This window comes from Watersipora subatra, chromosome 3 (genome assembly GCF_963576615.1).
Source record: "Watersipora subatra chromosome 3, tzWatSuba1.1, whole genome shotgun sequence".
Lineage (NCBI taxonomy): Eukaryota > Metazoa > Bryozoa > Gymnolaemata > Cheilostomatida > Watersiporidae > Watersipora > Watersipora subatra.
The window spans coordinates 43,547,679-43,560,478 of record NC_088710.1 but is presented as its reverse complement, the minus strand read 5'-3'; the positions used below and the strand labels follow the sequence as shown (position 1 = coordinate 43,560,478).

General features: G+C 33.9%; 1 protein-coding gene across 1 annotated transcript; it reads right to left on the bottom strand.

Moving 5' to 3' along the window:
• Positions 1–5,257: 5,257 nt before the first annotated feature.
• On the bottom strand, positions 5,258–9,624 carry LOC137391521 (uncharacterized; the record flags this gene model as incomplete). The annotated part of the gene is made up of 4 exons (XM_068078023.1): positions 5,258–6,057; positions 7,779–8,041; positions 9,332–9,421; positions 9,606–9,624. Coding segments are annotated over 4 exons (654 nt in total), but the record flags the coding sequence as incomplete, so codon positions are not given.
• Positions 9,625–12,800: the final 3,176 nt, after the last annotated feature.

The window sequence follows — 12,800 nt, the reverse complement described above, 5'->3', positions numbered from 1 at the left end:
TTTTGAGTTGGTAGGCTAAACTTTACCAATATATTTTACAATATGCAAAACCAAGGTGAACTTTGACCTCTTTTTCATTATTATACTAGCATTTAAAAAATATCTCAATTTCTGTATGAGACTTTTTAGTCACTAAGACAATGTTAAGTGGGTAACCTAGCATATGCATGGTAACCTTCATGGTAACCTTCATCTATGCATGCTTTCAACTTTTGGACCGCAATAGAAGTTTACATGCTCATAACTGATTTAACACTATCTTCGATCTAATAGAGAAAAACAAAAAAAACTATCTATGTTAAAAAAACAATTTTTAGAATACAACTAATTGCTTCTCTTTGCAAATATTAAAACATGAATAGTTATGTGAAGACCTGGCATATCTATGCATAAATACTACCAGCAAACCAGTCCTGCATACTTCAACTTCATTAATATAAATAAAATTTTTGTAAGTGTCAAAAACAAAAGTAAATACTTAATAAATACATAAAAGCGGAAAACACTCTAGTATGAGTTATTGCTAATATAGGTCTATATGTTATAACAAGAGAAAACAAATCTAAGAACCATCTTTCTTTGTATTTTCAGTTTGCTTTCTGTAGAGCCCTCATGAGCAGCAGGCTATATAATAGTATATAATGCTGTTGTAAATATAATAATATACATTCCTATTGTGAATACAATACTATATATTGCTGCTGTAAGTATAATAATAGATATATTGCTATTGTAAATATAATAATAGATATATTGCTACTGTAAGTATAATAATATACATTGCTGCTTTAAGTTCGATCATATATATATTGCTTAAGTAAGTATAGTAATATATATTGCTGTTGTAAGTATAATAATATATACTGCTGCTGTAAGTATAATAACATATATTGCTGCTATAAGTATAATCATATATATTGCTGCTCTAAGTATAATAATATATATTGCTACTGTAAGTATAATAATATATATTGCTACTGTAAGTATAATAATATATATTGCTGCTATAAGTATAATAACATATATAGCTACTGTAAGTATAATAATATATGTTGCTGCTATAGGTATAACAATATATACTGCTGCACTAAGTGTAGATATCTGTTTCTGTTACAGTCAGTGGCTTGTGTAGTGATCTCTCGTCAGGAAATCGTAGCATTAGCTATGCTATTGGCTATTGCTCCAATTACCAGGGAGCCGATGCCCTGACAGGATCTGGGGCATCATTTCATATCTTTTTAGAAGAGTTAAGATTAGACTTGGTACAAACTTGTAATTCAGTACCAGTCAATTGTTACGGCCCTTAAGATACTATTGGCTCTTTTGTGACCTCCATCTATTATCTTTACCTACAATTCTTTCTTTACTTGTCAACTTGCATTCATTTTAATCGGAACCTATGTTCTCTTTTTAAATTATGAAAAGTGTTAACATTGTATTGAGATTGTTCTCCACATGAGTTTTTGTATAGTATGTACTTTTGCTTATTTTGCTCATTTCACGATCTTAGCCGCTAACAATAATGTGATGTTTTGCAACTCACTTGTGTTTATATGTGCCGGTATTGATCCAAGCCACATTAAATATATAAGTATTATTGACCTAATTGCTCTAATTACTACCAGAATCACAGTTGCTCCTACACACAAGCAGTTTTTAATTGTCTCTCTGACTGAGAGATGTTTTACCACTGTTTTCTCTTCTTCGCTAGCTATTGCTGGCCATGTTGTAGTTATTGGGTGTGGTCACATTATTCATAGTAACCATCTTGGGCTCCTTGTCCATCACTACAATATCAGGCTCGTTTGCAAAGGCGTGCTTGTCACTTTAGAAGTTCCATTGGAGCCTAGCACAGGAATTGTCATGTTAGCAATCAGGCTGAATACTCCCATGATCTTTTTGATCAACTCTGGAGCTTTGTTTCAGAGTTGTGATTTGTTGAGGTCATATATATACATATAAATGACCTCAATAAATACATATATTTTTAAATATACAGTATATATATATACAGTCAAACATGGATAACTCGTCCACGGATAGCTCAAACACATGGTTAATTCGAACATTTCCTTTGGTCCGTTCCCACGTAATGATAAATTGCTATAGATAACTCGAACTCAACACTGTTAATTCGAACTGTTTTTTTGCCCAACGGCTACCGAAACGGTTGTTATCGCTTTAGAAAATCCCTTTATTCAAAGCCATAGAGGTAAACTTCATCTTTTCGTAATTCATAAGCGTCGTTATTACCACCATCGGCAAAATATTTTTGTCAACGACTTTTCTAAAAATTTGGTGAAAATTGATTTATACTGCGATACAATGAATAGCACGGGCTAGCCGGGTCACGCGCGCAAGGATTTTCGCCAGGCGCATACAAAACAAAAATCGCATGTTGTTTTGTATGTGCGTGGCGAAAATCCTTGAGTGCGTGACTCGGCTAGCCCGTGATGAATAGTTTTCCGACGTTGATTCTGTGTTGAATCAACGTCGGAATGTTGAATGTTTAAAACGTCTTAAAATTGGTGTAATTAAACGTATAGGTTGTCTGAGCTACAAAAAACCATTCATCGTTTGACCTAAACACAGAATACGTGTGTACATTCAATAAGTATCTATTAAAAAAGCGTGAGTGATATACAATGTACCAAAAAACCTCGTAAAACTTCTAATTGAACTGTCTCGGAGTGTTGCTCTTAATGAATCCCAGGTAAAGTAAGGTAATCTGCATAAACTTCAAGAAGAAACGGCAAAATTGATCGTGGGTAAAACCCCAAAAGAAAAAAATGTCTTTTCTTTTGAGCATTTCAACAACGATCAAGTTTTGCCAATGTCAATCTGGAAAACGTCCTGGCAATAACATCACCTCAAACAACAAACCAATCTCAAGTGATAGAAAAATCTCTATACTTTTTCATGAAAACGTTTTAAACTTTACATTAGAAGCATTTAATTTGAAACAAGCCATTTGTGCTTTTGATTTATATTATAGTTTGTATATGTACATGTATCTACTAATAAATAAGTAAATATATGGACTTGTGACAGTGCTCTGATAACTTGAACGCTCTGATAATTCGAACACTTTTGCTCGGTCCCTTGAAGTTCGAGTTATCCATGTTTGACTGTATCTATATATAGATATATATTTCTCAAAGTATGTTTGTGTGTGGCTCTGGCAATAGCTAAAAAACCCACGCTGATTATGTTACGAATGCAGCTATGTGTTACAACGCCCCGTTAGGAAATTGTTTTTCATAAGGTTCAATTACTATATATGAAGTCAAGGCCAATTCTTCTTACACAGACAATTATTCTGTCTCCATATTGAGAGCTTCGACAATATGGAGACAATATGGGACCTTCTCTCCTTTTGGTCAGGCGAAGACAGTATGGTATCTCACTTTTACATTTGTAACAGTATCGAGAGGTACCAGTATCATCGTATTCAGAGTTTTGATGGATAGTTTCTGGGAGAACAGTAACCTTTTTTATAGATACACACTTCTATGCGATAATTGTCATTGTTAATTCTACATATTCAAGATTTTTGATCTTGTTTTCTCCGTTTGTATTAGGCGTATCATTAAATTACCGAATGATCTTATATTGTAATCGTAGCCAAACCGACCTAATTTAGCTATTACTTGCTAATTATTTCACATTTACGTCTAATCCTTTTTATAGACATTTTATTTTTTTTTAATTTATTTGATCTGCACAAAACATTTTCTTTATGATAGGAAGTTTAAAAGTTAGAAAGACAAATGTTGTTATATGTTAAACACAAATCAATTTTCTGTCCAAAGACTATATTACCCGGGCAACGCCGGGTTGTACAGCTAGTAATATATATATATATATACTGTATATATATATCACATCTAGAAACGATCCTAGATGCAGACTGTGCAAAGATACCCCTGAGACCATCCAACACATCATCAGTGGATGCAAGCAGCTAGCAGGGAACGCATACACTGAGCGACATAATCATGTCGCAGGTGTTGTGTATAGAAGTCTATGTGATGAGTATGGCCTTAATAAATCACAACACTGGTGGGAAGCTCCTGGTAAGGTCAATGAAAATGACCACACTAAGATCCTCTGGGACTTCTACATCCAAACTGACAAGCATGTCTTAGCAAACCAACCAGATATAGTGGTGGTAGACAAGGAGAACAAGAAGGCTACTATAATAGATATAGCAGTACCCAATGACTACAATATAGCCAGCAAAGAAAAAGAAAAGGTAGAGAAATATCTCCCTCTTGGAGAAGAAATTGAAAATTGCTGGAATGCAAGAACAACTGTAATCCCAGTAGTCATTGGGGCACTGGACGCAATAACACCGGCGCATAAAATGTGGCTTGCCCAAATACCAACAACAATCAACTCAGGTGACTTGCAGAAAAGTGCGCTATTGGGAACAGCTAAGATCTTGAGGCGAGTGCTCAAACTCCCAGGTCTCTGGTAGGAGACCCGAGTTAGAGCAGAATTTACCACCCATACGGGGTATCCGGGGTGAGGAAACAATTTATATATATATATATATATATATATATATGCCTGTTCTATTGAGGAAATAACGAAAGAACTAATAGAAATGCCATTCTGTTCCAACTGCTACCCCAGCTGTCTGCCTTACAGCAAATCTTTTACGAGGTGAGACAAAAATGTGTTCATTCTTTCGCTGAACTTTGGGCAGCATGTCAATACCATGACCTACTAATAATTGCAGTAAATGAAGACAAGCACTGAATTTAAAAAGTGAAAGCTACAAACTTACAAGAAATTGTTATTTTTATACATGTATTATTAGAAAAAACGAAGTTTATTGAGCCTGTTTAGCGACATCAAATGTAGTGTATAATTAAAGTACTTGGTTTATCATTTTTTCATCATATTGCTCTACCTAGCTTGCTTGTTTATGATTGGTTCATCATATTGCTCTAGCTAGCTTGCTTGTTTTTTATTGGTTCATCCTATTGCTCTAAATAGCTTGCTTATTTACTTATTTGCTTATTTACCATAACACTCTGAGAGCCGATAGGTGGCTACTAAATTAGGCTCTGTATAAAAACAAAAGATAATAAGATTATGAATGTTTGGCTCAACAGATTAGATATACATGTAGGTTTATTTATAACATGAGTTTCCATTACTCATCGACATACAGAGTGGATGTCTGAGATTGATCTGTTCATATGACATGATTTGTCAAAGTATGCAGTTAATCAACGCAGGGTCACTGTACTCAGTGCTCAGAATCATTTCACTTTAAATATTTGTTGATATGTCATCAATTGGTAAGATAAAAAATAGCAATCTTGAAAAAATATTGAGATAAATTTAGGCATCTTTACCAGTTTGCTGCTACAGAGTGAACATAATGTTCTGTTAAGAGTTTCATAATGTGCCATTGAAATTGAGATGTCTTGTTAAAATCAAAACAGAACAGTTCAAACAAAGAAGTGTTAATATCTGTTCACAAGATTTAATTGCATTGTTGACTACCAAGACATGATTAAATCTAAAATAATTAAACTGTTCAAACCTGTTTTTTTTATCTTTTCATATTTTACCGCTATCTTGCCTGAATGAGTAAGATAAACATGACATACAATTACGTAGTAGAAACTAAGTGATTTAACTATTGAACTATTGGTTTTCTAAACTAAAGTTTATTTACCTTAAACTTTAAATGTCATCCGTAATTATGGAAGTTTTGTGTAAAATAATAACATGATATCTTTAGACTTTGATCCAAATTTAAAATGTCACAAAAATGACTTTTGAAAAAAGGTCTTTCTTACCTGTGTTATGATTACCTAATAGATGCCATTTGGAACATACAACACAAGTTAGTTCTGCTCCATTTATGTACGGGGGGCAGCGACCAAGTGCAGGGCAGTCACCTTGAACAAAATACATCAGAGCGCCATTGTAACTCTCTCCAAGGCCAGCCATAGCCTCAGGATCTTTATCCACACACACATAGTTATAGGCTCTCTTTTGGTCATATTTGCCAGACATCAGGTATCCTTCGTACTCCTGAAGATGAGCAAATAAACAGTTATGATCATAAAAATGTGGAAAATCAACAGCAGTTTTATAACTCTGAGAGATGTTTTAACAGCATCAGACCTTATAACTTTCATCTACTACATCAATATAGATGTTGGTTCTGTTGTAATCGTGATGTCTTGACATTAGGCATCCTTCATGCTCCTTGAAAATTTAATATTGTAAAGGAAACTGCCGGTTCCCTTTACCTTCCAAAAGAATGTCAAATAGCAACATCGTGTGCTAAGTGGCAATGAAATACATATCTAATAAGTAAATATACATGTATATATATGTATGCATGACAAGCATGGAGCATGCATGCATGCAGAGAGCGTGTGAGCTATGACTCTAACTTTTAAACAATTTCTTCTGCCTTTTTACATCTTTTATCATAGCATGGGCTTGGCATCTTTTCTTTTGTTTTCCTACACAGGCGTCCTCCCGGTTCATAAGTCTCCTCTATCAGTTTACTCTTAGCAGCCTGGGCTCTTCCAATTCGCTGAGCCTGTTTCGGTGCCTCGCAACCTCAGTTCTGCGACAGTGGTGGCTGCGAAGTTTATTATTATTATGGCCCCGGTCACTACCTTCTGCTTTTACAATATTTGCTGCTATGAATATAGAAAAACTTACAGTAGATATCATATGCACACCGTTTGTTTCTCACTAATTTTATAATGATACTAAAACAAACTAGAATATGTAATTGAAAATTTGTTATCTAGGTTGCACATGAAAATCTACAAAACAGCTCCCAATTGAAAAATTCAAAGTTTGCAATATTTTAAATGACGAATATTGGCATAAAAAGATTTTATTGAGGTAATTGAAATTCAAATAATTACTCGGCATAGCTTATTAAAACTGTATTAAAGTACTAAAATATAGAAACCATTGTTTTTTACAAGTTTTTTTACCATGTTCTTGTTATTTAAACTTTAAATAAAAGAGTTCTAATTATAGAAATGAGCATTTGCAGTTGTAATAACCTAAAAAAATAATTTTTTGTTCACAACTTGCAATGCAGATTCGAGATAAAAAGAGAAAATATGTTTATGTCTCACGATTTTCAACCCAACTAATCCATGCAAATGGTAGTTTTGAGCATGTGAATAAATTAAAATATATTTCACTTATCAACATCAAGTTTTCTATTTTTAATTAGCAAAAAAGCATTAGAATATTTTTTAAATAAGAATGTAGCTTTTCAAACTCTATATTTGATACAGCTCTCTGTGGAGAATGTTTCTGACAGCTTTCTGCAAAAACAAATTGGTGCATTGCTTGTTTTTTATTTGTCTCGTTATAAACAGGAATGGGTAACTATGACAACAACCTGATAATTGCTGAATACAGCTTTTGTATATTTGTGTTTAGATACAGCAGTTAGTAGGATTGTTAATCCGAGGAACACAACTGAATTTTTAAGTTAATCCAGCAAGTGACTAAATCATTTTACATGTATGCAATTTAAACTTTTTATTTTAGTTGAGTTCTGTGTTGAACCTTTTGGTCTTGAAATTAGCTATATATACAGATTCAGCAGTATTTGGTCTTTTATGTACAGATGAGTACCTGGTATAGTTAATAACAATTTAAAAACGACCAACTCATTCAATCTTAGAGGGAAATAAAAGTCCAAGTTATGTATACAGTATACATGTACATAAAAAACTCAATCAGCTAATAATGGCCAGGAACATTTTTACCTTATTCCAAGATGGTGGACAGGTTCGCTTAGCAGGAATCATGATAGTGGCTGATCTTGTTGGAACGTAACATCTGGCGCAGGGCACATTGTGATTTTGCATTGTGTTAGAAAATATATCAGAATTAGTTTCATACTCAGTTCCTCTAATCCAGTTGTAGCTGCTGGTACCAGGTGTATATGAGTTGTATTCTGGTGTTGATGGCAGACATGCGTAGACAGATGAACCTCCAGTGTGATCAAAATACTGACCAGCCACTAATCCTGGAAACACATATAAAAATCATGAGTTAACTTCCAAGTTTTATTTGTAGCACACACAAATGTCTTAATGCATGCACTGCTATACTTACAGTAGCTGCTTTTAGGTATAAAGTAACATCAAAATGTTCATTATTAAAGCAACAAACTTTAGTGGTCTTCATCTGCAAATAATGTACACAGAGTTTTAATGCAAAAGACTTAGCTCCTACTATTACCTCCGACTAAACCTTCAAGAATTTTCAGTAAACAGTAAAACTAATAAATATATTAAAACTAATAAACACATTAAAACTAGCAATATTCTAATCAAAAAAAATTGCAATTAATAAATATAATACAAATAAAGTCTTCTTAACCATTAGAATTACAGAAAGTTAAATGAGTTGACTGACTAAAGTGTGTTTCCTGAAGAATGACCGGTTGCACTACTTATTGACCTAGTTTCCTGAAGAATGACTGGTTGCACCACTTATTGACCTAGTTTCCTGAAGAATGACCGGTTGCACCACTTATTGATCTAGTTTCCTGAAGAATGACCGGTTGCACCACTTATTGACCTAGTTTCCTGAAGAATGATCGGTTGCAACACTTATTGACCTAGTTTCCTGAAAAATGACCAGTTGCACCACTTATTGACCTAGTTTCCTGAAGAATGACCAGTTGCACCACTTATTGACCTAGTTTTTCCTACATTCACCTTCATTAATTCTTGGTCGCCTATGTTATAAAGTATAATTATTCTTTAAAAGCAGTGCTCCATCATTGAGGAAAAGCAACTCTTGTTCAGATTGACAATGGTTCTAGCTCTGAAACTAGCAAACTAAACTTCTGAGCACTTGATGCAATCAAAAGTAAAGCCAACATTATTTTATGTAGAAGTTAATCTTGCTTTTGTGTGTTAACTTTAAAAATGGGAGACAGCTCTAGGTTGCTTTCTCTAGAATCTTTACCCAGTTTGTTTAGGAAGCTGTTCTTTGTTGTACAGCTACCCTTTAGCTTGGTTAGGAGCTGGTAAGATGCAGATTCTAATAAACTTGATCAACTGCCTTTTCTAAGAACACCTGCTAACTACTTGCCAATAACTAATTAAAAGTAACCAAACTAAAATTAACGGTTGAATCTTCCAGTTGTGGTATGAAAAAGTAAAAAAGCAACTTGACTAGAAGGAGATGCAGATAAAAAAAACTTTTAGTAGTAAAGTTTTTGATCTGAACTTGTGCTTCATGGTCAGTGTTTTTAGCGTTGAACCATAAAGCGTAAACCGTTACCATGCAACTATAGACATCTTACCTGTATACAGTTGTTCTGTAGAATTGCCACAAGACTTCCTTCCCCATCTGATATATGAACTTCCACCTCCTACAGGTGTTGACTGTCCTTCTAAAAACATTGTCACACCCTAACTTTTTTATATATTATACACCCAGGTATGTCAAGGGGAAATTAGTCGCTAAGAGCAGACGAATTATTACCAAAGTTTAAAATTTACAAATTTTATTACACAGCAAACAGGTATTTATGGAACAGAACTCACGGACACCAACCTTTAAAAAAAGCAACAAACTATTAGGAAGGGAAGTGGGTGTCGGTTTATTCCTTTGCATCTCATCCTCGATTTCTCTCAGCTTCCTGTTGTTATTTTGTAGAAGACTCAACAGTCCATAAGCAATTGTCTCATTCATCTCTTGCAACAAAGTTTCTAAAAAGTAGCACTGACTTGAATTGGACTGGCAATACAAGTGATATATCTGTGTTGAAGTTCTGCTGAGTGAATAACCAGTTTCACTTTAAAACTAATTTCAAGAAATTTCCGATGATCTTGGAACAAATACATGTACATGTAACTATATATATTGCTTTCTAAGTCTTTATTGTAGCAAAGGAATGGTAGCTAAAAACTAAAATCAAAATTTTCTATTTCAAGTTTTGTGAGTTTTACTAAAGATGATAAAAGATGTTCTAAACACTCAATGTAACAGAGGCGACACAAAACATGGAGTTCTGGTAACAGAGGCGACACAAAACATAGAGTTCTGGTAACAGAGGTGACACAAAACATAGAGTTCTGGTAACAGAGGTGACACAAAACATAGAGTTCTGGTAACAGAGGTGACACAAAACATAGAGTTCTGGTAACAGAGGTGACACAAAACATAGAGTTCTCGTAACAGAGGTGACACAAAACAGAGTTCTGGTAAAAGAGGTGACACAAAACATAGAGTTCCGGTAACAGAGGTGACACAAAACAGAGAGTTCTGGTAACAGAGGTGACACAACACATAGAGTTCTGGTAACAGAGGTAACACAACACATAGAGTTCTGGTAACAGAGGTGACACAAAACATAGAGTTCTGGTAACAGAGATGACACAAAACATAGAGTTCTGGTAACAGAGGTGACACAAAACATAGAGTTCTGGTAACAGAGGTGACACAAAACATAGAGTTCTGGTAACAGAGGTGACACAAAACATAGAGTTCTGGTAACAGAGGCGACACAACACATAAAGTTCTGGTAACAGAGGTGACACAACACATAGAGTTCTGGCCCAAGTACATCCTTCACAAAACATAGAGTTCTGGCCCAAGTACATCTTTAAAAGTTTCTTCAGAAAGAAGAACAGAGACAATGTTCTAAACACAACTTCTAATAAAATACTCTGAGTTTTGACAAAACAAATTCATATGATGTCGTCAGGTAGACTGAGATTCTATGTTAGAAATGTTTTCAACGAGGAGTACACATAATAGTGCAGCAGCGATTATGAGCTAAGTAACCAAAACTCACAAGGTTTAGAAATTAACAGTTTTGGCCGGGAGACAACAGTAAGTATAAATTACATAAAGTTCACATCATTAAGGAGCAAGTATCAAATGCTGACTATTATAAGGTGGTGCTGCTGACTATTCAACCAATTACTGCAAAGGGACAGCTTTTCTATGACAGTAAAGAAGACATTGTGTAGACAATTGGCTTATCAATCTACCATGATTAAAGTTTAGTGCAGATGGTGCTGGTGCAATCGGTGTCACAGGTTTGGTCTGGTTCATCAGTATCCTAATAATCATTCCTAACTCATTCAATTAGGTATCTTCACAGTCTCGTCCATCTCTACCATCTCGTCCATCTCTGCCAGGTGGTCCATCTCTGCCAGGAGGTCCCCGTAGGGATGAAAGGTCACCTAGTAGTAAATTTTTATTTGTTGTATGACACAAAAGCTGAATTGACAAACCTTTTTAGATATCAAGTTTATTTTTAGCGTGCCAATTGTTGAGCATTGAATATGTGTGAACCCAATAATTCTCATTAAAGAACATTACGACTTTAAGATATTCTAATTACGTCATAATTTAAAAGGATGTCTTCAATGTAGAGTACCATATATTTTAATACTTAATCAGCTGCTGTTTGTTGAACAACTTTAAAACTCAGCATTATCCTTGTCTAAAAATGGAACAGAAATATTGCAATTTTTCTTTTAATTTCAATATGTAAAAAGGCGTTTTCTGAGTGCTCTCATGTTTATAACAAAACTTATTTCAGTTTTAGATTAAGTTTTAATTCAAAACAAGGACAAACCTTTTATAAACCTCATCAATATTTATATGTATATTTATATGTATGTTGATATTTCACTTGATATAAATAAATGTATGATATGAGATGATCCAAACTTTAACTAAATATTGACTAGGATAAGAGACTGTTAATAACTTTGACTATGATATTGGCTTGTACTGACCTACACTTTATTAAAATTATCCTTATATAGACATACCTGAAGAGAGCTGACTTACGTCCATATCTTGAGCATCTGAATCTTCAGCTGACCTTTTCTTTAAAGCATGTTTGATGGTGATAGGGGTCATTGGCAGCACCTAAAATATCATTTGATAAAGTATGCACACGTTCACGAAATTGGAACAAATCAATCAATTTTTAATAAAGCAAATTGAGTTATGGACGGAGTAAAAAACAAATCTATAACTCAGTTTTTCGGAAATCTTATAAATGTATGATCTACAAAGGACTAAAAAAGATACAGCTTTCTACCTTCACACAATTTTGACAATTTTAACTGACAGAATTATAAACTCAATTAACTGACTGCGTAAACCTTTAGCTCAGTAAACGATTTTAAACAAAATTAATGTTGGTTAATTAGAAAAAATCAACTATTATATATTTTTGAGTTGATGGTGAAAGAAAGAATTAAAAATAATCTGGCACATTTATTTGTATTAAATACTATCTAAAAATCATTAATAAACTACTGGCAGTAGTTGGCTTTGTAATATTTAGATGAGTTAAAAGTTTATTCTTTGAATAAGTTGCAAGAAAACAAAAACAAACTAAACTAAATGAAAGTTCATCAGCTATCTAACTAATGCATGTAATATAATATCAACATCTCACTTGGTTCACTATAACCTCCAGCTGATCAACTCTGCTCTTCAAAGTTTCTACTTCCTTCTGTAGCACCTGGTTACTTATATGAGAGTAGACTGATACAATCAGAGCAGAGACTGCTATAACAGCACTCAGTATCTGGACAACTTCATGTTGCTTGTATCGAGCAACTGAGTGGCTTTTCTCCATTCTTGTCAGGCGCTACCTAAGCATAAAAGTGACTACATTCTATGAGTGCATGCATATATTTCGAGTATATTCATGTATTTGAAACTATATTATAATATAATATACAATATTATACATATATACATATATGTACATATATTATACATGTTATGTGCGTTGT